Source organism: Elephantulus edwardii, unplaced genomic scaffold (assembly GCF_000299155.1).
Source record: "Elephantulus edwardii isolate Elephantulus edwardi_28Jun2011 unplaced genomic scaffold, EleEdw1.0 scaffold00033, whole genome shotgun sequence".
Taxonomy (NCBI): domain Eukaryota; kingdom Metazoa; phylum Chordata; class Mammalia; order Macroscelidea; family Macroscelididae; genus Elephantulus; species Elephantulus edwardii.
Window position 1 is genome coordinate 4,646,284 of NW_006399783.1, and position 23,492 is coordinate 4,669,775.

At 39.9% G+C, this 23,492-nt stretch overlaps 1 protein-coding gene across 2 annotated transcripts in view; it reads left to right on the plus strand.

The window, feature by feature from the left end:
* Positions 1-427: 427 nt before the first annotated feature.
* The window catches only part of TENM2 (teneurin transmembrane protein 2), a 1,365,940-nt gene continuing 1,342,875 nt past the window's right edge, over positions 428-23,492 (plus strand). For both annotated transcript variants that reach the window (XM_006884325.1, XM_006884326.1), the window contains exon 1: positions 428-653. In XM_006884325.1, the coding sequence (XP_006884387.1) occupies positions 428-653 (226 nt within the window). The remainder of the gene's footprint in view (positions 654-23,492) is intronic.

Consider the following 23,492-nt stretch of genomic DNA (forward strand, 5'->3'; position numbering starts at 1 on the left):
AATAGGGTTGGCTTCGAACTGCTTCTTAGTGAGATCTTGCAGGAGACAGATAGACTCCTTGTATAATCTGTGCACATATAGAGACTCAAACGATGAGGATTTTTGAAGGGGCAACACTTTTATTCAAATCTGTTAAATTAAACAGAAAGAAAAACCAAAAACCCCTAATTTCCTAGGTCAAGTTCTTCTATCTGGGCTGATTGTTTAAGGACACATTAAAACATTTCCAAAACATGGTTCTGCACTGACCAAGTTAGCCTCTTTGAGGTTTTTGTATCTGAATCAAAGTGTGAGTGAGCAGTGAAGGCACCCTTTGGAGTAATCAGTCGTGGTTTTTCCTTTGATGTTTTCAGGTCGCAAAGTGACAATCTCTGACGCTCAGCACTGACTTTTCCGAGAGCGCTGGTGTTCTGCCCGACCCGGCATCATGGATGTGAAGGATCGGAGACACCGCTCTTTGACGAGGGGCCGGTGTGGCAAAGAGTGTCGGTACACAAGCTCGTCCCTGGACAGTGAAGACTGCCGCGTGCCCACGCAGAAGTCCTACAGCTCCAGTGAGACCCTGAAGGCCTACGACCACGACAGCAGAATGCACTATGGAAACCGAGTCACAGACCTGGTCCACCGCGAGTCAGATGAGTTTCCCAGACAAGGTAGGTAGAGCTGACCCACCTGTCGCATTTGCACGAATGTGTGCTGATGCCTGAGAGTCGTGAACCTGAGAGCAAAGTGTCCAGACAAGCAGCTGCCCCATTAGCTTGTAGTTTAAAGAACAATGTCTGCATCAACCATCCCAAGCGCTTATACACGGCAAACAGAGGTGCCTCACTTATCCTGGACACGGCATTCTTCAGCCAATGAATGCAGTGGTCGCTTTTGGAGCCCTCTCCTCCTGGGTTTTGATGGGTGTGACACACCCTAGAGTCTTACTTAGCACCATAAGAGACACCCCTGAGGCCAGGGTGAATCTCTATTCTAAACAACAGGAAGCAGGTAACCTGTGGTTTCTGGTTTCTAACTCTGCTCCCTGAAGTCTGCTCTTAAGCCTCCATGAGTTCATTCTTCAGCTGGTTTACACACTGGGCTTCTCAGTTAGATAATCTCTGAAGAACGGCTATATTGATTAAGGAAGATTTCAACCTGGGTAATAATATAAGGTTCCTGCATGTTGCAAATGTGTTGCCTTTGACTACTAACGACAACAAAAATAAACAAACAAAAAAAAGCAGACAGTCTGAAACCACCTGGTAAGCACAGAAGAAAGGCCTGGCAATCTACTTCCCAGTCATGAGTGCCACTGGTAGCCTGGGGAGCTCCACCCTGACGCACTGGAATGGCTGTCAGTCATTATCAACTTCTGGCAACAGCTTTTGTGCTTGGTATAATAATATGCTCTTTCTTCTCCTCTTCCCTTGAAACTATGTTTTGCATTTTCATTTTACACTTTCAGAATATACATGAAAACATGTGTATCACATATCCTGTTCCACCGGTATAACACTCCCCACATTCACCAAAATTTAATTTCCTTAGGCTGTTTTTATTTCTTTTGAGAGGCGATTTTTCTCCCAGCTATTCGTAGCTGGAATTCTCTTTCTTTATGATAATATTGACGAAGACTTTGTGTAATGGGCTATCATTTGCCTAGTATGACAGCATATGTAGTGACAAGGAGACTAAAACAAAGCAGTGTTGAGGGACATTGTGGTCAGTTCACACCCACGCTCCTTGGTTGCTTTCTGTTTCAACCTCATCATGTATACGATTTATAAAATCACAGGCAAATGCATGGTGAAGGTCACCTCTGCGGCACCAAGGGTCTAGGCCAGGCTCTGATGGTTTATTGCATCATTTTTTTAATATACCACTGATCTTTTATTTCCTGTTCTATTTATTTGACAGCAAATGCTGCAATAAGTTTAATTCTTAATGAGATCCTTTCGCTTGGGATTCCATTTGTGGCTTCTTGGCTTCCTTATCTTTAGTTCTTAGAAAACACTATATGCCATTAATTAATATTATGCCCAAGATTTATCAATTTACAATCTAGAACCTGTTCTTAAAAGCCTGTTTTCTTATATTTACCATTTAACCTAGCTCCAACCTTTATATTTAAGATACTTTTGGGAAAAAATATTTAACAGGGAAACAGTTTAAAATTGTGTTTGCCTTGCAACTGTAGATCTTTGCAGGATACAAGTTTTACTTTATCCTCCCTCTAATTTTCTGAGTCATTATCATGCAAATGAAACATATAAGTCTCCTCGGTGAAAAAATAAGAGAAAGGGAATGCTTGAAAATTGCTCTGTATGAAATGCCTTTGATCTGTGAGTAACTCCAACAAGTGTCTTACTCCATTAAGTTCTCTTTTGACCCCAAAATGCAGGTAGTTGAGATTAGAAAAATTACATGAGAACTCACTACTTAATTAAGGCAGTGCTATGATTCCAATACAGAGAATCAGGACACCTAGCTGTTGTTTTCAAAAGCATCACTAAAACAAGGTTCTTATGTGTTTTGAAAGGTAATGCACATTCAATATGGTTGAAAACCTTTCATTTTCAGCTGCATGTTTAGCTTCATTTACAGTGCTGCTGCATAGATCTTTGTTTCACATGCTTCTATGCTGAAATGTGGACTCTTCTTTGTAAGTCTCATTAAAGGTGTCTGGCAGCCCCTGGATCAATGTGCACTGAGCTGTGGATCCTAGCCTATTGTTGAATGGTGGATTGGCCTGTCACCTCTTTCCTTATTAATATTTACATAAAACGATACCAAGTGCTTGGGATTTTATTTTCAAACATACCTTTATTCTTCCTGTTTAATCTTGTTCCTCTCCATTGATAATAATGGAAGTTGCTTGGCCATATCAGACTCATAGCTTTGCAATTAACAATTCACACATGCCGCGTGTTGTTATTGAGCCCATATTTGTTTGTGTAATGTGTTTGCATGAATTAAAAACTGTGCAGGCCAAAAGTGGAAATGCAAAGGCATTGGAGAGTATTTGCATATGCAAGTGCAATTCCTTCTGAAGACATCTATGAATTTATGCATGAAAATGTAGTCAGAGTCTGAGTGGCTCTACTTTGATGGGTTCTAAAATTGAACTCTGCAGGAAGTAAATAAGCACATATTTAAAGAGAGGAGGAGCAGGAGATACAATCTGGCAAGCAGCACATGCAACTTGAAACTCAGTCACTACAGAGAGGGTTAAAATAAATTTTAACACTCACTAATAACAATGATTTAAAAAAAAAAAAGTCTTGCATTTTCAATTTTATTTTCTTATTCCTAGAATCAAAGTGTAGGGTCACAGGAGTACTTCCTAGCTTTGAGGAACATTAGCAATGATCACCGCAGGCCCAACTCCGGTGGTATTCTTATTTAAAACCCAAGACACTGATGATAAAACAAACACACTTCTCACATACAAGCAAGTTGGGCAAACACAGTTGGACGACTCTCTAGATACTCAGAGTGAAAGCAAATTGCCAGCACTGAAAGTGACGTGGGGTCTGGGTCATTTCATATGGGGTTTTCCCAGCTGCCGCCTCAAGTATCAAATGTGAGAACCTGCCCTGCCGCATCCCAGCAGGACAAATGGGCCAGGTGTTCCCATGGGAAGCTCCCATCACATTGTGTCTGCTCTCCTTGCTTTCAACACTGAAGCCTCTTTGCCTTCTTCTTTTGTGGCCTTTTTCCAAGTAAAGACTATGCAAATTACCTGTCTGGCCTCTATTATGCTGAATCCTCCTGGTGTGAAGAGAGAAAATTGCTGACCTGAGGTCTGTGGCCATGGCAGTAATTAGTAATTAGTAAATGACTAATCCTGCACAAAATAGCATCCTAGTGGTCCCAGAGTTAATGCATCTGACAGAAGTGAGCAGTTTTCTGATCCCTGGTCAGCCTCAGCCCCAGTCCAACCTGTGAAATAGATGCCACTTTGTATAATGAAGGTTCACCAAGTTCCCAGGCAGCTTGTTCTTTCAAAACCAGAAGTTAGGGGGTAGAGAAGACACCCTCCTATGCCTTAGATGTGTTCCCTTGGTTTTGGAGCCTAGAGTTAGACTTGAAGTGGGCTTTTGCATAACTGTGTACCTGTGATTCTGGTTTACAATCTATGTTTCACTGGGAATAGTAGGCAGGCTTCAGAGATGTTAAATGATTAACAGTAATATTATTGTTGTTGTTAATCGGTGCTATAGTCAATACTGACTCATAGCAATACCACATACAGAGAGGAACATGCCTCTTTTTGCACCATCCTTACAATCGTGCCTGAACTTTGTTGCAGTGACTGTTTCTGTTCATAATAGCAAACAGCAATGATAAGAATAAGAGCAACCACATTTTAAAGCTGATATCAGCACAGTGGCTGACTTGGCTCCAAGGCTCCTACCATAACAGGACTCCATCACTCCATCGTGCTATATGAATATTCAGAGATTAAAGTGACGACCTAGAGACAGGAGACCTCTGAAAATAATGAGCTTTCGTATAAGAAAAAAAAAATTCATATTCTTAACCCTAAAGAAAATTATTTTTAAGAATTTAGTTTTTAACTTTCTATTTTTCTAGTGTTTTTAAACTTACATGAGTGGACACATACACACACATGTCACAAATATACATATGCACACATATATTATGCCTTAAAATATTAAAGATATATTTCTTGTCAATGGTACTTTGTAGTATTTTTTCTACTTAATATTTTGTGCAGAACTGATCATATCAATAAACTTTTTCTACCTTAAAAAAAAGAATAAAAAAATAATTAGGGATAGCAGTTGTTGGGCACTTTTAACGTGTCAAGCACTAACCTGAGCATTTTGCTTGCATTAATTCAGTTAATGTAACAACTCTCTGAAGTGAATACTATTATTATCACTCCATCTTAACAGATAATAAAACTGGGGCGTGTAGAACTAAAAGAAATGATCCAAGGTCATACATATATAAAGAAATGAAGGCAGTTTTCCAACCAAAAGAATCATCAGATTGTATTTTACAACCAGGATTATATTTTATAACACTGTTCTTGGATTATGCCTAAATAAATTAGTAAGAAAACAAAGCAAAACCAGAACTGCAAATACTTAGACCCTTTTTAAAAGGCTGGAGTTGAATTTCAAGTTATAAATGTCTTGAGGTTTGTAAATGTTATGTCTATCTCAAAATAAGTTTTTAAATGCCATAAAGTCAACTCTGACTCATTGTGAACCTATAAACCACAGCTCCAAACCTTGCCCAGTCTTGCGTCTTGGTCACTGTCTCTGCCATGCTCAAGTCCGCTGTTGCAGTCAGTCCATCTTGCTGAGGGACTTCCTTTCTTTTGCTGACCCTCCACGTCTCTAAGTTCTGAACAATATTGCCACTGCAACCACAGACATTCTTTGAACATTTAGCAGGCCTGTCACAGCCCTCACCTTGGTGGTGTAGTGCCTGCTGAGTTGTGCTGCTAAATGAAAAGTCACCAGTTAGAATCGATCTGGTGTTCTGTAAGAGAAATACGGGTAGTTTCCTTCTGCAAACATTTACAGCCTTGGAAACCCTATGGAGAGTCACTGGGTATCAGACTCCACATATATGCCTGCTTTCTTCATCTCCATCATCATCCCATTGTCTCTAAAACCTTCCTCCCTGCCATAATTCTCTCCCCTCAACCATTGCAACAAATTCCCTCCTGTCAGGATGCTGGCTGTCTTTCCTGCTTCTTTGTTCCTCGCTACAGTTTACACCCTCCTTTTGCACAACTTCTCAACCTCAAACACTACTCAGGAAAGGTGTCACTATCTAAGTAAAACTGCTTGAGTAAGCAGAACTGACTGGTTTCTGTGCTAGTCAAGCTCCAGCAGTCCAGAGTTCAGCCAGGCCTCTCATGCCTCAAAAAGCCCTTCTCTGCAGTTAGTAGTGCAAGCTTCCTGAGAGTATCCACGATTGAATTCTTTCTCTGCACCTCAGCCTATCTGCTTGGGTCAAGAGTGAAGAAAGATCTGGGGAAAGATTGGGGTTTTGAAAGTGTGCTTTCAACAGTTCTCTCAATTGGTCTGAGTGATAAAATAACACCAATTCTTTTATTCATTCAAGCTCACACACACACACACACAAACACACACACACATGCATTTTAGACTGGATTTGGTTTTGGTACTTAATGAACTAACTACCTTACCTATAATTTTTAAAATATCTTAGACACTCTTTTTTTGCCCTGTATAAAATGGTAAAGCTTAAATGTATCCCATGTTAATGAGATATATTGATTCAACAGTTTTAATAATTATTGAAGTACTCTGTAAACTGTGAACTTTTCTGACTATACCATTGTCTTATAATGGTTTTTTCTAAAGCCAACAACAATATTTTCCCCACTATAGCCAAAATGTGATACAGAAATGTTCTGTTTTATAAATTTGAGTACTTTACTGAAAAAGAATACATTTTAGGGTTTATGGTAATGGTCAATATATAAGATACTGAAAGGTACCTTAAAAAAATCCTATCTTCTTCTTACAGACAACACTTCCTTCAACTCAAGCCCTTGGATATATTGTTATTCTTCCTGATTATTTATTTCTAAAAAAGGAGAGAATCTATAACAGTTAAAGTATATGATCTTCCTGGGTGAAGCATATGACTAGCACTCTTAGTTTCTGAGTGATTGGAAATTCTGGTCCAACCACAGGCATTTCAAAGAAGAAATATGGTAATCTACTAAAGTATTAGACACTGAAATAATTATAGAACACTGTTGTACTCTGAAATGCATGGATTGACCATGAATTGGACTCAAGCTGACCACTAATATCTTTCTGATCATTGCCACTTATTGTGAGAAAAATAAGGCAAGCAACTAAGAATGTGGATTTTCAAGTTAAAAATTGTCTGTTTCCTGGTATTGATGTTTGCTATCAATGCATACTTGATCACATTCTGAGATGTGAACTCTCCATGTTTTCAACAAGAAGCTAAAGCAAAGGGAATAAATCAATGTTAAGGAGCTGAATAGAAGATTTTGGGAAGACAAGGCAGAGTATTATAATGAAATGTGTAAGGAGCTGGAGTTGAAAAATCAAAAGGGCCAACCTCTCTTGCCATTTCTTAAGCTAAAGGGAACTAAAAACAAATTCAAGCCATGAGTTTCTATGGGCAGAATATTTAAAGACTCAGGAGGCATTAAAAGAGATGGAAGGACTATACAAAGACACTGTACCAAAAAGAACTGGCTGCCAGAGAAGAATTTCAAGAATCAACATATGATCAAGAGACAATAGTGAAGAAGGAGGAAGTTCAGGTTATTCTGAAGGACTTGACAAAAAATTAAGCCCCAGGAATTGATGGATTACCAGCTGACATATTTCAACAAACAGATACTGCTCTGGATGTGCTCATAAGGTTGTGTCAAGAAACCTGGAGGACAACTACCTAGCCAACTGACTGGATGAGACCTATATTTATTCCCATTCCAAAAAAAGGTAACCTGACAAAGTGTGGAAATTATTGAATAATATTACTAATATCACAGGATAGCAAAATCCTTCTGAAGATTATCCAGAAATGACTGGAATAGTATATTGAGAGAGAACTACAGGAAATACAAGCTGGGTTTAGAAGAGGCCAAGGCACTAGAGACATGACCACCAATGTCAGATGGATCTTGGCAGACAGCAAAGAGTACCAGAGGAATGTCTGTTTTTCGTTAACTATGCAAAGGGATTTGACTGTGTAGATCATAACAGGTTGTGACTAACCTTGACAAAAGTGGGAATCCCAGAACACTTGATTGTGCATATGCAAAATCAATACTTGGACCAGGAAACAGTCTTCAGAACAGAGCAGAGAAGCACTGCATGGTTCAAAATCAAAACTCCATATCTTTTCAATCTCTATGAAAAACAGATCATTTGAAAGTCTGGTCTTTATAAGGAGGAGTGTGGCATCATGATTGAAGGAAGATTCATCAACAACCTATGTTATGCAAATTACATACAACCATGCTTTCTGAAATTGAGGAGGACCTGAAGCAGTTGCTGCAGAAGGTCAAGGACTGTAGTCTTCAATATGGATTGAAGCTCAACATCAAGAAAACAAAGATTCTTGCCACTGGACCAATTGGCAACACTATGATGGCTGGAGAAGAGATTGAGATTGTTAATGATTTTAGCTTTCTCAGCTCCACAATGAACACTTTTGGCACCAGCTGCCAGGAAATCAAAAGATGAATTGCACTGGAAAAACCTGCTGTCAGAGACCTCTCTAGAGTAAAAGCAACGATGTCAGTCTAGAGACTAAAGTATGCCTAATCCAGACGATGGTCTAAAAAATTGCTTGTTATATATCAGAGAGCTGGACAATGACTAAGAATGACAGAAGAAAAAAATCAATGCCTTCGGGTAGTGGTGCTGGAGGTGTCTTGAACATATCATGAATCACCAGAAATCAAATAGCTCTGAATTGGAGAGGGAAAAAGCATGTTTCTCCTTGGAGGTGAGGATTTTGAAGCTCCGTCTCACATAATTTGGGCACATGGCCAAGAGGGACCGAACCTTGGAGAAGTACATCATGCTCAGAAGGGAAGAGGCACAACACAAGAGAGGAAGACCCCGCAAGAGATGGGTTGATATGAAAACTAATACAATGGAGGTTGTGGTGTGTTGGAATCAGTGAGACTGGCTAAGGATATGGCAAGCTTCAGGGCTGATGTGCATAGGGTCACTTTGAGTTTCAGGCAACTTGATGCCAGGTAATAACAACAACAATTAAAGTTTCTATGGCATATTTTTAGTGGGGCCATCTACTATAACTGTGCTCTATGGATGTTTTCTTTCTTAATAAATAGTTATATTTATAATTAGCTCTAGCATTCTAGTCTGTATGTGATTGCACTACTGATTCAAAGTATAGACCTCTCAGGCCGTTTGAATCTACGAGCAGTGCTGTGGGAGAAAGAAGCACAATCACTTTCTGTGTGATTTACAGCCCTAGAGTCCAGTGGAAGGTCAGCTGTGAGCCATTTCTTATTAAATGGTAGTGAGCTTTGAGTATTTATAATTATTTTCATTTTGCCCAGAAAAATGGAGATAACCTGCTTTCCACTCCTCATAAATTCTGTGTAACAGCAATTTCCCCACCCCACCTTGGAATTGTTTTCCATGACTTGCAAAAAGATCTAACATCTTCAGAACCAGAATATCTCTCTTCCACCGTGTTGACAGAGTGCATGTACCTCCATACAAACCATACCTTGCATTTGCTCCCAAAGAGGAACATAACTCATGCATTATTTCCTTATTTTTAAAAAGGAACGAAAGGTGTATCTAACAACTGTCAGCTTATGTAGCATGTTATGATAGAGTTGTTAGACAATTTTACAAGTTAAACACATGGAACTAGATTGGAAAAGATGCTCTAGGTAGAGTCTTTGGATACAAACAATTTTTTTAGAGGTGCTCATTTTATGGAATGTAAATCAATGTGAATTTCAGATATGGATTTAATTAAGAGAAGACTTAACCCATATAAACCCTGGAAGAAAATTAATTCCGTTTTATCAACTCTGAATTTAGCAAGTGGGAGACCAGCTACTCCGTAAATCAAATGTGTATGGATTTGACTGTTGATATTCATTGATTTTTTGTAACTTTAGCCATTAAGTAGCCATCTTCGTGTTTGTTCACTTGTTCAAGTAGGATCTAACTTTCTTTCTGCCTTCTTATTTTCCAGCTCTTTTTTTTTGGTACTAACTCCCCAGAGTCCATCTTCTATACTTTTTTCCAATACACTTTCTTCAGAGGACTTGTACTTCCATAACTTCAGTTGTTTCTACTTCTCAAGATGTTTTTTCACTTATAAATCACAACAACCCAACTCAGAGATGCTTAAAGGAAAGTACAATGTTTTGGATTTTATCAGTACAGAATCAAGCTGTAGATATCTGATATCACATAAAATACAATTGTGCTTCTCTCTCCGTATCTTGGTTCTTATTCTCTTTATTCAGCTTTGCTCTTCAGAGGAGCAAATTTGAAAATATCTATCATAATGTCCCTCTTATCTCCTCCTAGATAAGATAGATTTGTTAAGAGGAAAACAAATATCTCTGTGATTACAAACACAACACTCTTATGGAAAATTTAAATAAACCTGTCTTGAGATACACACTGATATCCATATCTATCACTTTGACTTAAGTTGGTCTTGTTCTTTGGGAGGGGGTGATGGTTAAACTCCCTTGAACTTGAAGGAATGAATTCTATTGGGGAAGTTAAGGTTCTGGTATTGAAAGTAGGTGAGAAATATTTATTAGTCTGCTGACAGATTCTCAAGCACTGGTCTAGTTTTTAGCCATCTAGTCAGAACCAACTCATAACTGACTCTTTAGGGAGTTTTCAGAGATTTTAAATTAAATGGGAGGAGATCTGAAAATGCCACCTGTAGGTTAGCAGGTCAATTCTCTATGGATTATACCACTAGAGCTCCAAAATGATACTCAGATGTACAATGTTATGTGTGTGGTCTTTTTAAGTACCATTCCCATGTCTCTAACTTTCTTAGGAATATTTTTATTCCCTTATACATTAGAGCTATAATATCCCTAGTACCATGGCCTCTTCAAAAGTCAGCCTGCATATCTGTTGATGTGCTGTTCTAGTCATTTTTGGATCATTTTCAACTTAATCTTGCTTGCTTACACATTATGTTAATTATATTGTTGGATAATTTCCACACTTTGTCGGGTCACCTTTCTTTGGAATGGAAACAAATATGAATCTCTTCCAGTAAGGTGACCAGATGCTTGTCCTCCAGATTTCTCAGCACAATTTGGTAAGCACATCCAGGGCAGCCTCTGTTTGTAGAAATATGTCAATTGGTATGCTATCAATTCTTCTGTGTCACCCAATTCCTTTTGGTACAGTTACTCTGTATACTTCTTCAATCTTCTTCTAAAGTTTCCTAGATCGCTTAATAGTCTGCCCAAAGCATCCTTCAGTATTGCAACTCAAGGCTTGAATTTATTCTTTAGTTCCTTCAGCTTAACAAATGCCAAGCAGTTAGGCCCTTTTGATTTTCTGACTCTAGCTCTTTGAATATTTCATTATAATTCTTTTTCTTCCCACATTGCCCTTTGAAATCTTCTGTTCAGCTCCATAATTGCTTGTTTTCTTCCCTTTGATTTGGCTTCTCAACACTCTAACACATTATTCAGAGTTTCATCTGACATGCATATTGATCTTTTCTTCCTCCTCTGTCTTTGAAATATATTTGGAAAGTCTGATGTCAAGAATCTTTCCAGAGTATTGAAAAGCAATTATGTCAGTCTGGAGACTAAGGTGCTCCTGATCTAGGCCATGATCTTCACCATTACTTACTATACATCAGAAAGTTGGACAATGGCTAAGGATAATAGGAGGAGAATTGATGCCTTTGAACTGTGGTACTGGAGAATAGTATTGAATATACCATGGACTGCTAGGAGAACAAACAAGTTCATCCTAGAGAGGGTGAAACCAGGCTGTTCCTTAGAGGCAAGAATTCTCAAGCTTCATCTAAAATCCTTTGGACACACTGCAAGGAGGGACCAGTCTTTGGAGAGGGACATCATGCTTGGGAGGGTGGAGAGATATAACAAGAAAGGAAGACCCTCAATGAGATGGATTGACTCAGTGACTGGGTTAATGGGCATAGCTGTATCTGAAACAATAGAGTTGGCTCAGAATAGAGCAGGGTTTAGGTCTGTTGTTTAAGGCTATATAGGGCTGCTATGAGTTGCAAGAGACTAAATGGCACATAGCAACAACAACATCCATTTGACATCTAGCTTAAAATATCTCTCACTCAAGATCTCTTTTCTATTTTGTTTTTTGGGTTTGGTAATGACATCACTTTTTGTATTCTGGAAAATGTCTTCCTAAGTATATTTTTCTTGATTCTATGTACATCTGAGAGCTGGATAATGACTAAGGATGACAGAAGAAGAATCAATATGGTGCTGGAGAAGTGTATTGAACATACATAGGCTGCAAAGAGAACAAACAGATCTGTCCTGGAGAGGGTGAATCTGGATTGTGTCTTTGAGAAAAGGATTTTGAAACTCTGTTTTGCTTTGGGCATATTGCCAGAAAGGATGAGTCCTTGGAGAGGGACATCATGCTCAGAAGGCTGAAGTGCCAACGGAGGAGAGGAGACCCTGGATGAAACGGATTGACATAGCAATTGTGGCAGTTGCAGGCAAGTGTGTCAGAGAAAGTGAGATTCATTGAAGAAAGGGCAGGGTTAAGAGCTATTGTTTATAGGGTGCCTATCAGTGATAGTGGCCTCAACAGCACATAACAACAACAACAACACATATATCGGGAGCTCTAGTGACTTCTTGTTGTGTACTCCTGAGATGAAACGGACCCAGAAGTGATCTTCCAGGAAGTTTTCAGAGGCAGTAAATTATAGGAAAAGAGATTGCCCATCTTGCTGCTACCAAAGAGCTGGTGGATCCAAAATGCTTTGGCAGTTCAATTCCTTACCACTAAGCCACCAGTGGAATAAGTAGGTTTTTCCACCAAGTTCTCAATAATGTTATTATTATGCCTCAAATATGACACCATGTAATGTGTCCTCCTTCTATAGCCTTCATACTCACATATACACAAACACACACATGTATATGCACCAAAGAGAAAGACAAAAAAAGAGTGAAGAGAGAGCACACAGATCAATAGTAAAGATAATCTTGAGTTGCTAAATCACTACTCTTAGCTTTGTTACATAAAGTTATTTCGATAGCATATGTTGGGTGCCTTTCAGGGAACTTAGTAAAGATGATAAAACTTCAACGTGGTAACTTTGAGTGTATCATTGGTGAACAAGAGTTGCTGGGAACTGGAATCCTGTTGGTGAGAGGGCCAATGAAAGTAAGAATCATTCCAAATGAGCTGGACTAGTACATTCATGAAACAGTGACCTCAGACATACCAATACTCATGAAGAAGCCAAAGGACAATGTAATGGTTTATTCTCTAGTACAGAAGTTCTGGAGGGAGCTGGAAACAGGTTTTTGAGTGTACAGCTAATACTTCCTTGGGGTGTAGTGAGATGATTCAGGGGGAAAGTACAAGAGAAGAGAAAAAGAACTTACATGAAAACACCAGTAACAGAGATTCTACTAAGGCTGTAAAATATTTTTTTTCCCATACTCTGCTCAAACAATCCAAACTTGACTTGACATTCTAGGAGCAACGTTAATTTTATTTCCTTCTCTGTTACTTAGAGTTGACCTCAATTTTATTCCCTGGATCACAAGAGAAAGCCATCTATGCCTCTTATATGTGTCTTCTTTAGCCCAGAGATTGTTTTACAGATTTTTTTTTAAAGCCAGCGCCTTAGCACATCTATTCATATTCCAATTTGCCATAGATCTTCTATCTATCTTTTATCTTATACCAGTCCTCCTCTTCTGTCATCCATTTTATATGCCAGGCCCCTAAAGTCTATTGAATTTTTAGAAATATCACAAGCCTTCCTATAACCATTCATCCTTTCTCTGTAGATGACTAGTCTGCCTATTCCAAAGCATTCATCCTATAGAGCTAAATTATAGAGTACCTGTTGGGTGAAACTTCTTATATCAAGATCTGCATGCCTTTGAATTCCTAAAGTCCTTCATATCTCATTGTTGTTGTTAGTAACTCAGCATACACAGCCCATGGAGTCTATGACTGTTGGAAATAGGGAGATAGGCAAAGTACTCTGCATTTTTTACTTCTGGCTCATGGATGCAGCTGCATGAGAGTCCATTCTTATTAGCAGCTCATACTAATGAGAATAGAAAGCACAGCTCAGGAAAGAAGACCCCTTAGGAAATGTGGATAGTATGTCTGTCCTGTATGAGATTACTGAATGCCACACTGCGAAATCACAACTTGCAAGGGTATTCTGGAGCCTACATTGAAAATCGTGTATTGATTTGTACTTTCCAGTGTTTACTTTTTATACTTATCGGTGATCCAAGAATAATATAAGATTTCCCAGCTCAATTTGATATTGCAACTGTGTCTCTGCAGAGGCCGACTATGTGGTCTCAGTGGGACACCTTCACTGCAAATGTAAGTTCCAAAGGGTGGCTGCACCCTGAGAGATGGGGTGGCTGCCAATGTCTGTCTCAGTCTGCCTTACAGTCTGAGCCCAGCACTGCGGATGCCTCACCCACTGATGAATCATCTCACTGATATTATCAAAGGAGACATAACATTTTCAATGTCATGTTTTAGGTTTATAATTTAATTTTCAGCTCTGGCAATTCCAGAAGTACCCTTAGGGACACATGAGGAGGAGGGGCCTGGTCTGTACTCGAAATGAATTCATGTTCATTTCTTGAGCACCTTAATTGGCATGCATGGCCCACAAGCCCTTTCTCTCTTTGCTTTAGCCCACCTCTGCTGCACCACCGACGTTTTACTCAATATTCCACTAGCATGGACTCCTTTCCTTTTCACTCAGCCTCAAGTTAGAGCTGCTTTTGCAATAAGTCTCTGCTGGGAGCTATCAGGACAAATGCTGAGTGTGTGCAAAGACATTAAAACTAAATACAGCAAAGACATATTTAATAATGTCCAACGACCTTTTAGAATAGTTGTAACATTTTGCCAAACTTACCATGCCATGAACATAATGTTTAATGCATTTTCTCCAAGATAGATGTTTTTAGGAATGAAAAGCCAGAGAAAAGTCTGTTGAGCCCTGCTGTATTCTTGGCTGAATCAGTTCTTTTCCAACCTTTTCTGTGCCTTTTTCTTTGGCCAGAGCCACGAAATGTGAAGCTTCTCTTTGTTCACCCTGATTTATGAATAGACCACGTTGGGCAGTCATTGTCCCAGTAGGATGCATTTTATTTTAAAAATAGTTTGAAGCAGTTCCTTTTGAATGATCCCCCACCCTGGGCCACCTTGACGGTGCAATGCATGTTCCTCAGTCCATCCTTGTGCTGTTGAGATCTCTTCCATGTACTGAGAATTAACGCATAGAATTTATCTCAAGCACTTTGAACCAAAATGTTGCATTTATTTAGAGAGTCATTCCAGTAGGTTAAATGTGTTTCTATAGATCTATTTACTGCAGCTGGAACATTGATAGAATAGGAGATAGAATCGAGCTTTAATGTCTTAAAAAAATCCAGCCAAGTGTAGCATAAATATGCATCGCCCAAACAAATCTCTCTGAAAATGACTACAAATTCAGGTGACATCAGCAGCATTAAACAGACTCCTGGTATCTTGAGTTCAAATTCTCCTTCCTTTGTAGTGACAATTCATTTCGTATTCAATCTCTGACCCCATCTGCATGCATTCCTAAGGCAGTGCATAGAGATGACCCAGTTAACACTTTGTTCTTCACAAACCCAGGGTTGGAGCAGCAGGGAGGACACAGCCAAGTGCTGACTTTTCCTAGCTGAGCAGCATGGGCATAGTGACTGGGGCCACAGCTCACGTCTGTCTCTGGACTAGTGTTTCTCAACCCTGAAAACTCATTAGACTTTCACTGAGGAGTTCTGGAAATTCCCCGTGCCCACATCTGGGACCCGGAGATTAGTCACTTTTGAATTATATAGTGTAAACAGGTAACATCTTTCAAAGAATTAAAATGTACCAGGATATATGATATAGGATATATCCATTTATTTGATGCCATGTGACGTTTCAAGGATCTAGAGCTTCAGGATTAGCACAATGACATCCTTATCTTCAGGGATCTCTGCTGGTTTATGCATAGTCAATCGCTGTCCTAAAGGCTGCTCCTTTCTGGTGATTTGCATCCCCCAGCTGTTCTGTGGGAGAAAGATGGACAATCTCCTCCCATATGATTTACAGCCTCAGCATCCCAGGGAGGGTCCAAGAGCTATGTTAAGTTGATGCCAAAAGGGAGGACAGTGACAGAAGATATTGCTAATAATGAGTTTCTATGGCTCAATGGGAGAAAGATGGTGAATCCTTTCTCATGCAATTTACTGCCTTTGAAAACCTGCTGGAATGTCAGCTACGGGTTGATTTTGACTTGACAGTACATGGTAACACCCGCCTTCATTTTTTGGTGTTAATGCTTTGGAATTCTAAGAATAACTCAGAGCAAGCCCTTGTAACACAATGATTAAATGCTTATCTGTTAACTAAAAGGTTAGAGGTTAGGGGCTTCAAAAGCCTCCTCTGTAGTCGTTTACTCATTTAAAAGTGACAGCCTGAGAAACTCAATAGGCAGTTTTTTGGTTGTGGGGATTTTTCAGATTTAAAAAAATATATATTTTATACTGGTTTATTTGGGATATTTGAATGCATTGTTTATCACACTAGATCTTTCTGATTTCCTTCACCCCCCATCAAATTATCTGACCCATAACAGCTTAACTGGCCCCCTTCCCATCCTCACTCCTCTGCTCTCCCCCCTTGGTTCCTCATTTCCTTCAACAATAATGGTCTTATACAGTATTTGTCCTTGTGGAACTGAGTTCACTCAACATAATGTTCTCCAGGCCCTCCAAAGTTAGGAAGTAATTTACAAAATCATTGCTCCTGCATACAGAATCTTATTCCATCTTGTGAATGTACATACTTTCTCAGTTCCCCAACGAGCAGTTTTAAACCACCTCCCCTCCAATATATCGTTGCTGTGAGTTGGAATAGATTGACTGGCACACAATTCTCACAGGCAGCAGGCAGAGAAGAGGAATGAATGAAGCAGTCTGAGTGGTAAACCATGAGTCTTGGTGGGGACTGTTTGTTTCTGGAGTTTGCGTGTTCAGGTAACCAGCTGCCATTCAGCTCTGGGATGCCGATGTCGTTGGAGAATTCAAGTCCAGTCTCGCAATTTTCAAGAAAATTGAGACATTTGGATTTTTTGTAAAATCTGCAGATTGCAAAATCTCCAAATTCTTGCTTTCATTTCCTGCCTTGGAGATTTCTAGTGATAAAGTGTGGAATGTCCTTGAGGATAAGGAGACTCAAATATATGTAGCCGAGGAAGTACATCTGTGGTGTTCTTTTGAGAAATACATCCAGAAGCCTGTGGAATAAAGCTGATAAGTGCTTCTCCTCTTCATACTGAGATCCTTAGGTTGAGTCTTCTCCAAAGAGAAGTGCAATATGCAGAAGTCCGTCCCAGCAGTGGCCCATCCTTGTACTTATTCTGTTGGGGTTAGATGCTTTCCAGTTGAATTTGACTCATAGTGACCCTATGAACAGCAGACTTGCATCCTGTCCTATCCTGTGCCATCTGCATTATCTCTGACACACTTGAGTCTGTCCATTGCTGCATTCACTGTGTCAAGTTCATCTCATTTGAAGATCTTCCTCTCTTTCCCTGACTAGCCACTTTTCCAAGTACAATGTTCCTTCCAAGAAATAACTTCTAGCACCTTGTCCAAATTATCAGAGATAAACCTTTACTAACTTGGCTTCCAAGAAGTACTCTGGCTGCACTTTTCCCAACACATATCTATTTGTTCTTTTGCCAATTCATGACTCCTCCTCATATCCTACTATCCCACCAGAATCACTCTTCAAGCAAAATATGTATCCATAGACCTTTGTCTCAGCCTCTTCTTTCAGAACAGTCTGGGATATGGCTCTTGACAGCTAATAGATCTTAAAAATTGCTACAAGGGACAGATTAAATTATCCTTGGTGGTTCAGTGATAGAATGCCCACCTTCCAATCAGGAAACCCACTTTGGATTATCAGTCATTGTTCCTCATAGGCAATGAACACCCAGGTGTTGCCTGTGTCTCCCTAACATGCTGAATAGGTTTCAGTGGAACCACCAAACACTCAGGGACTAGGAAATCAACCAATGGCAACCCTGTTAGAAACAAAGGATCCATCTATAACCGATCATGGGGATCGTCTAGGACCTGGACACTGTTTCCTTCTATTGGGTTTACTGTCCTCATAAATGACACCATATACATATATATCGCTCCCTTAAAAGACATCACACCGTATATCTCAAAAGGGCAAAAACCAAAATTGTAAACACACCCTGTAAGTTCCTTGAGGTAAAGGGAATGCCTCACTCATAACTCCATCTCCCTTAGCTTCAACCATAGGTCTGTGTCCATGAGCATTTAATAACTATGTGTTGAACAGGGAATTCCTGTCCTACAAAGGAATGTGAAGGGATCAAATCTGATCCCAGATCTCTTCCTCAACCCCTTCTATATCGCTACACTCTTCTGGACACTGTTGATGCCAAGCAACATTTGCCCTGTTTTATTTATTTCAGTTTTCCCAGGATCAATTGGGCAGGAACACTGGAAGGCAAGATCTAAACTGGGCTCCCCACCCCTCCCCTTGTAAGTGATCAAGTGATCATTGTTGCCCAACAAACCCAGGCCTGCACTCTGCTCACTCTGGTTGTGAGCACTTCCTAGAATATGCCTGCAAACCGCATGTTGTGATATATTTTTAGCCAAACACTGAGTGAAAGCCAACATGTATTTTGTCTTTCTTTTGGATCCTCTAAGCGCACATTTTGCTTGTTTATGGAGTGGCTAATAAAAGCAGTAATAACAGCACAAGCTGTAATTTCATCCTCAAATCTCAGAAACCCTTTTACAAGAAAAATTTTTAACCCTTTTTAGAAAACTAGCAAAGCTGTTAAAGGCAGGATTGATATCTGTGTGAACTTCTTTTGTTCCAACTCTGTTTACATCTCAAGAGATGATTTGTCATAAGACTTATGTGGTAGTTTGATACTCTAAGCTGTTTGCTTTCTCTCCTTACCAGAATAAGGGTGATTTAGCATTCTAAGGCAAGGACTCATCCTTTCATTTTCTTTTCTTTCTTTTTTCTTTTTTTTTTTTTTTAAGATGGAGTAGGACAGGAGAGCAATGAACAGAAGGCATAGTCTTTCATAGAGTTGTGTTTAATGATAACAGGACTTCTCATTGAGTACTTAAGAAGCACTGGGAACTCTCTGGTGCACATTATGCATGTCAGTTCTACATTACTCCCATATTCAAAGAGGAAACAATGGAGTGCAGAGATCACGGATAGAGCTCAGGGGACACAGGGACTTGGTAAAGGACTTTCAGCTGGAGAGCAGCATGATATCATTTACTGTAAAAAGAAGTCTCTGACTTCCTGGTGGGAAACAGATCTGAAGGGGTTAAGAGAGGAAACAAGAGAGCAGGTAATAGCTTTCCAAGGCTGCTCCCTTGCAGGGAAACAGCATCCCACGTCTTAGAGAGGGTTCAGGTGTTTCTGACAGAAGCTTGGAATCTGACTTCCTTCCTGTACGGGCCAATGAGCCCATTCCTGCTCATCCAGAATGTGGCCGAAGTTACAGATCTGAGCAGTGGTGCCCCTGGGAGCACAATGAAAGCACATTGCAACCCTTTCAGAGGCCTTGCCTAGTGATCTTGCTTTCTGGGGCACAACAGTGAGTCTGTCCTTTCTGTGCTTGATCAAATCAGATATTTGCCACTGGCCTCCATTCCCTTGCCTTAGCACAGCGAGTATTGGCAAGTTTGGGCTTCTTGTTCCTCAGTCATTGACTTTTGAACAGTGATTTAATTCACATGTATCACGGTTGCCTTTTATTTTCATAGATTTTTGTTTCGTGTTGTTTTTTAAAGACTCAAAATAACTCCTCTGCATGAATATACTCATTCCTGGTTGTATGGAACATCACAGCTTCCCGTTCACAGGAAGCTTTCCTAGAGAGATGCTGGGATGAGAGCTAAGCCAAGTGTCTGAGAAACAAAATGAAACTAAGACATAGATAAAAGTCAGTCTTGAAAATCAACCACTTACATGACCTATTTAGCTCCCAGGCCAATTATTCTGAGAACCCTCTCCTTGTGAGGCTTAATATTTCCCTCATCCATTTCCCTAATTCCCCAACATTGTAATACCCTTCTTTCCTTGTCTAAACCAGATACAAAAGAGTTATATAACAATGCTAACAGCTGCTATATACTGAAAAATCACAATGTGTCACACTGGACCTTCTAGGGTTGATACTTGAAAGTCATCCTCATGCTGCTGAAGAACTTGGTCATTACTTGACCAAGGGCAGTAACTTGTGTCTGAAGGATGGCAAGAGACTCAAACCTACAGAGTATAACTCTAGTAGGTCTGGCTTTTAGATGCCAAAGGATGTTTGCTGACTGACATTGTAACAGCTATATTGTAACAGCTCACCACTTGCTGGGGGGAAGAAATCATGTCCAAATATTGAGATGGAATGGACAGTCACAATGCTGGAAAGCAGAATATCATTACAGCTATTAAGACAATGCAGAGGGCTATTTTGGTACTCAGATCTGTGCAGCCAGATGGAAATAGTAGTTCAAGCTTAGTGTTGTCAGACAGCAGAGGCTGTGGGCAAAGGGGAAGGCATGGGTGAGTGATTTTTGACTGTTTATCTCTAATGTGTGTGGCCAGTGTCACTCCCATCTCTGATGGCTGTGATTTATTCTATTATACTGTCAGGATTAAAACACCTTAGCAGGAGAAAAATAAAGGGAGGGATATAAATGCTGTGTCATCGATGTGACAGATGCTATTTCTCCAGAAACCAGAGACGATGAGGGTAAAGAGACACTCAAAAATGCTATGACCACAGAATGTCAGAACCAGACAGATCCTTAACCAAAAAAAGACAGACTCATTGCTATGGGGTCGATTCTGACTAATGGCAACCTCGGATATTACAGAGTGGATCTGAGCTACATTAAGATCATGGCTATAATCTTCATGAAACCAGACTTTCAGCTCTCTTCATCTTTCCTGTGTGGGTCCAAACCAGCAACCTTTCAGATAACAGCTGAACTAAAATTGTCTATGATGGTCAGAGACCTATAAAGAGATACTTAAATGTCTGATGCAAGTTCTTCATTTGACAACTGAGAAAACTAAGGCTTCTAGTATTTATGTGGTAGCCAAGTTTTCATAAGCTCGTAGATCTTATTTTCCACCCTTGCTCTGTATTTAGTGGGCTGTACTACCTGTTCTTTAGGTCATTTGTTCATTATCCTTTCCTCTAAATTCAGAGTTGAATTTTGCATTAAGAGTATTCTTATATTTTCCCATTTCAATGATGATAAAAATTCAACAGCAACCATCAGCAACAACAGAGAAAAAGAGGAAATGCAAATTGGAAAATTTCCCCCCTGCCCCAACCCCCATGAAAGGATGCTGATGGCATAGGGCACAGGGCATCACATGTTGGACTACTAACCAACATGTAAACAGTTTTAATTCCCTAGGCTTTCCAGGGAACAATAACAAGCTGTCTCCTCCCATTAAGATTTGTACAGTCTAGGATTGCAAACTCTATGGAGGGTCACCAAGAATCAAAATAGACTCTATTACAGTGGATTTGTTTTATCCACAACAGACTGTTTTAATTCTGAGACCTTCATCTTTAACACTCTACAGTGATTCCTTCCTCCTCCCCCACCAGCTACTCCCCCTTCTGTGGACAAAAGGAGACCCTTCTCATCCTCTTCCCATTGTTATATGGTGGAATGCTAGATAACGGCTGTCAGATTTCTTACTGTCTTCACACCCGTTCATCCCCTTTTCACTCTTGAAGTTTTCTATGTTAATAGAAAAACCTCATTGCTGTAACATCATAACTGACCCTCCAGCGGGTTTTCCAAAGCTGTAAATCATACAGGAGAAGATTACTCATCTTTCTTCAGCAGAGTGTCTGATGAATTCAAACAAGCACAGAGGTGAAAGTATTTGGATTAACAATGAGACTTCCTATGGGCTACGCCACAGAAAGTATAAATTACAATGTATGGTGAAGAAACTGAAGAACAAATTCAAGCCTCAAGTTGAGATATTTAAGGATGCTTTGGGCAGAATATTAAATGATTCAGGGAGCATTAAAAGAAGATTGAAGGAGTATACAGAGTCACTGTAACAAAAAGAATTGACTGGAACAGAAAAATTTAATGAAACAGTGTATGAACAAGAGCCTGTGGCGATGAAGGAAGAAGTTCAAGCTCTTCTGAAAGAATTGGAAAAAAACAAGGCCCCAGCAATTGATGCCATACCAATTGTCATATATCAACAAACAGATGCTGCCCTGGATGTGCTCACCAAGTTGTACCAAGAAATCTGGAGGACAATAACCTGGCCAACTCACTAGAAGAGATCTATATTTGTTCCCTTTTCAAAGAAAGGTGACCTGGCAGAGTGTGGAAATTATCAAACAATATCATTGATATCACAAACAAGCAAGATGCTGCTAAAGATTATCCAAAAAATGACCGGAACAGCACATCAACAGAGAACTGCCTGAAGTTTGGGTTGGGTTAAGAAGAGCCCGTGGTACTAGAGATATTATAGCTAATGTCAGATAGATCTTGGTTGAAAGCAAAGAGTACCAGAGGAGTGTCTACCTTTATTTCGTTGATTATGCAAAGGTGTTTGTGTGGATAACAACAAATTGTGGCTGACTCTGAGAACAAATGGAATCCCAGAACACTTGATTGTGCTTATGTGAAACCTATATTTGGACCAGGAGGCAGTCATCAGAACAGAGCAAAGAAACACTGCATGGTTCAAAATTAGGAAGGGTATGCATCAAGGATGTGTCCTATCTCCATATCTTTTCAATCTATATGCGGAACAGATTATCCAGAGGAGAAGGCTGGGCTCTGTGAGGAGAAGTGTGGAATCAGGATTGGAGGTAGACTCATTTACAATCTGTGTTATGCAGATGACACAACCCTGCTTGCTGAAACTGAGGAGGACCTGAAGCACTTGCTGCAGAAGGTCAAGGACGGCAGCCTTCAGTATGGATTGAAGTTCAGCATTAAGAAAACAAAGATTCTCACCACTGGGTCAATTGGCAGCATCATTTTAGATGGTGAAGAGATTGAGATTATTGACAGCTTCAGTTTGCTTGGCTCTACAATTAACACTCTTGGAATCAGCGACCAGGAAATTAAAAGACATATTGAATTGGGAAAGTCTGATGTCAGAGACCTCACCAAAGTACTGAAGAGCACTGATGTCAGTCCAGAGACTAAGGTGTGCCCTATGGAGGCCATGGTCTTTGAAATTACTTGCTATACACCAGAAAGCTGGACAATAACTAGGGAGGATAGAAGGATAATTGATGCCTTTCAGCTGTGGTGCTGGAGAAGCTTACTGAATATACCACGGACTACTAAGAGACTATACAAGTTTGTCCTGGAGAAGGTGAAGCCAAGCTGCTCCTTGGAGGCAAGGATTCTGAAGCTTCATCTAACATATTTTGGGCATATTGCAAGGTGGAACCAGACCTTGGAGAGGAATGTCATGGTTGGGAGGGTAGAGGAACATTGCAAGAGAGGAAGACTCTCTATGAGAAGGATTGATTCAGTGATTGGGTAATAGATAGCGGTAGGTATATCAGAAACAACAAGATTGGTACAGGATAGAGCAGATTTTAGGGCTGTTGTAGATACGGTTCCTATGAGTTGCAGGTGACTCAATGGCACATAA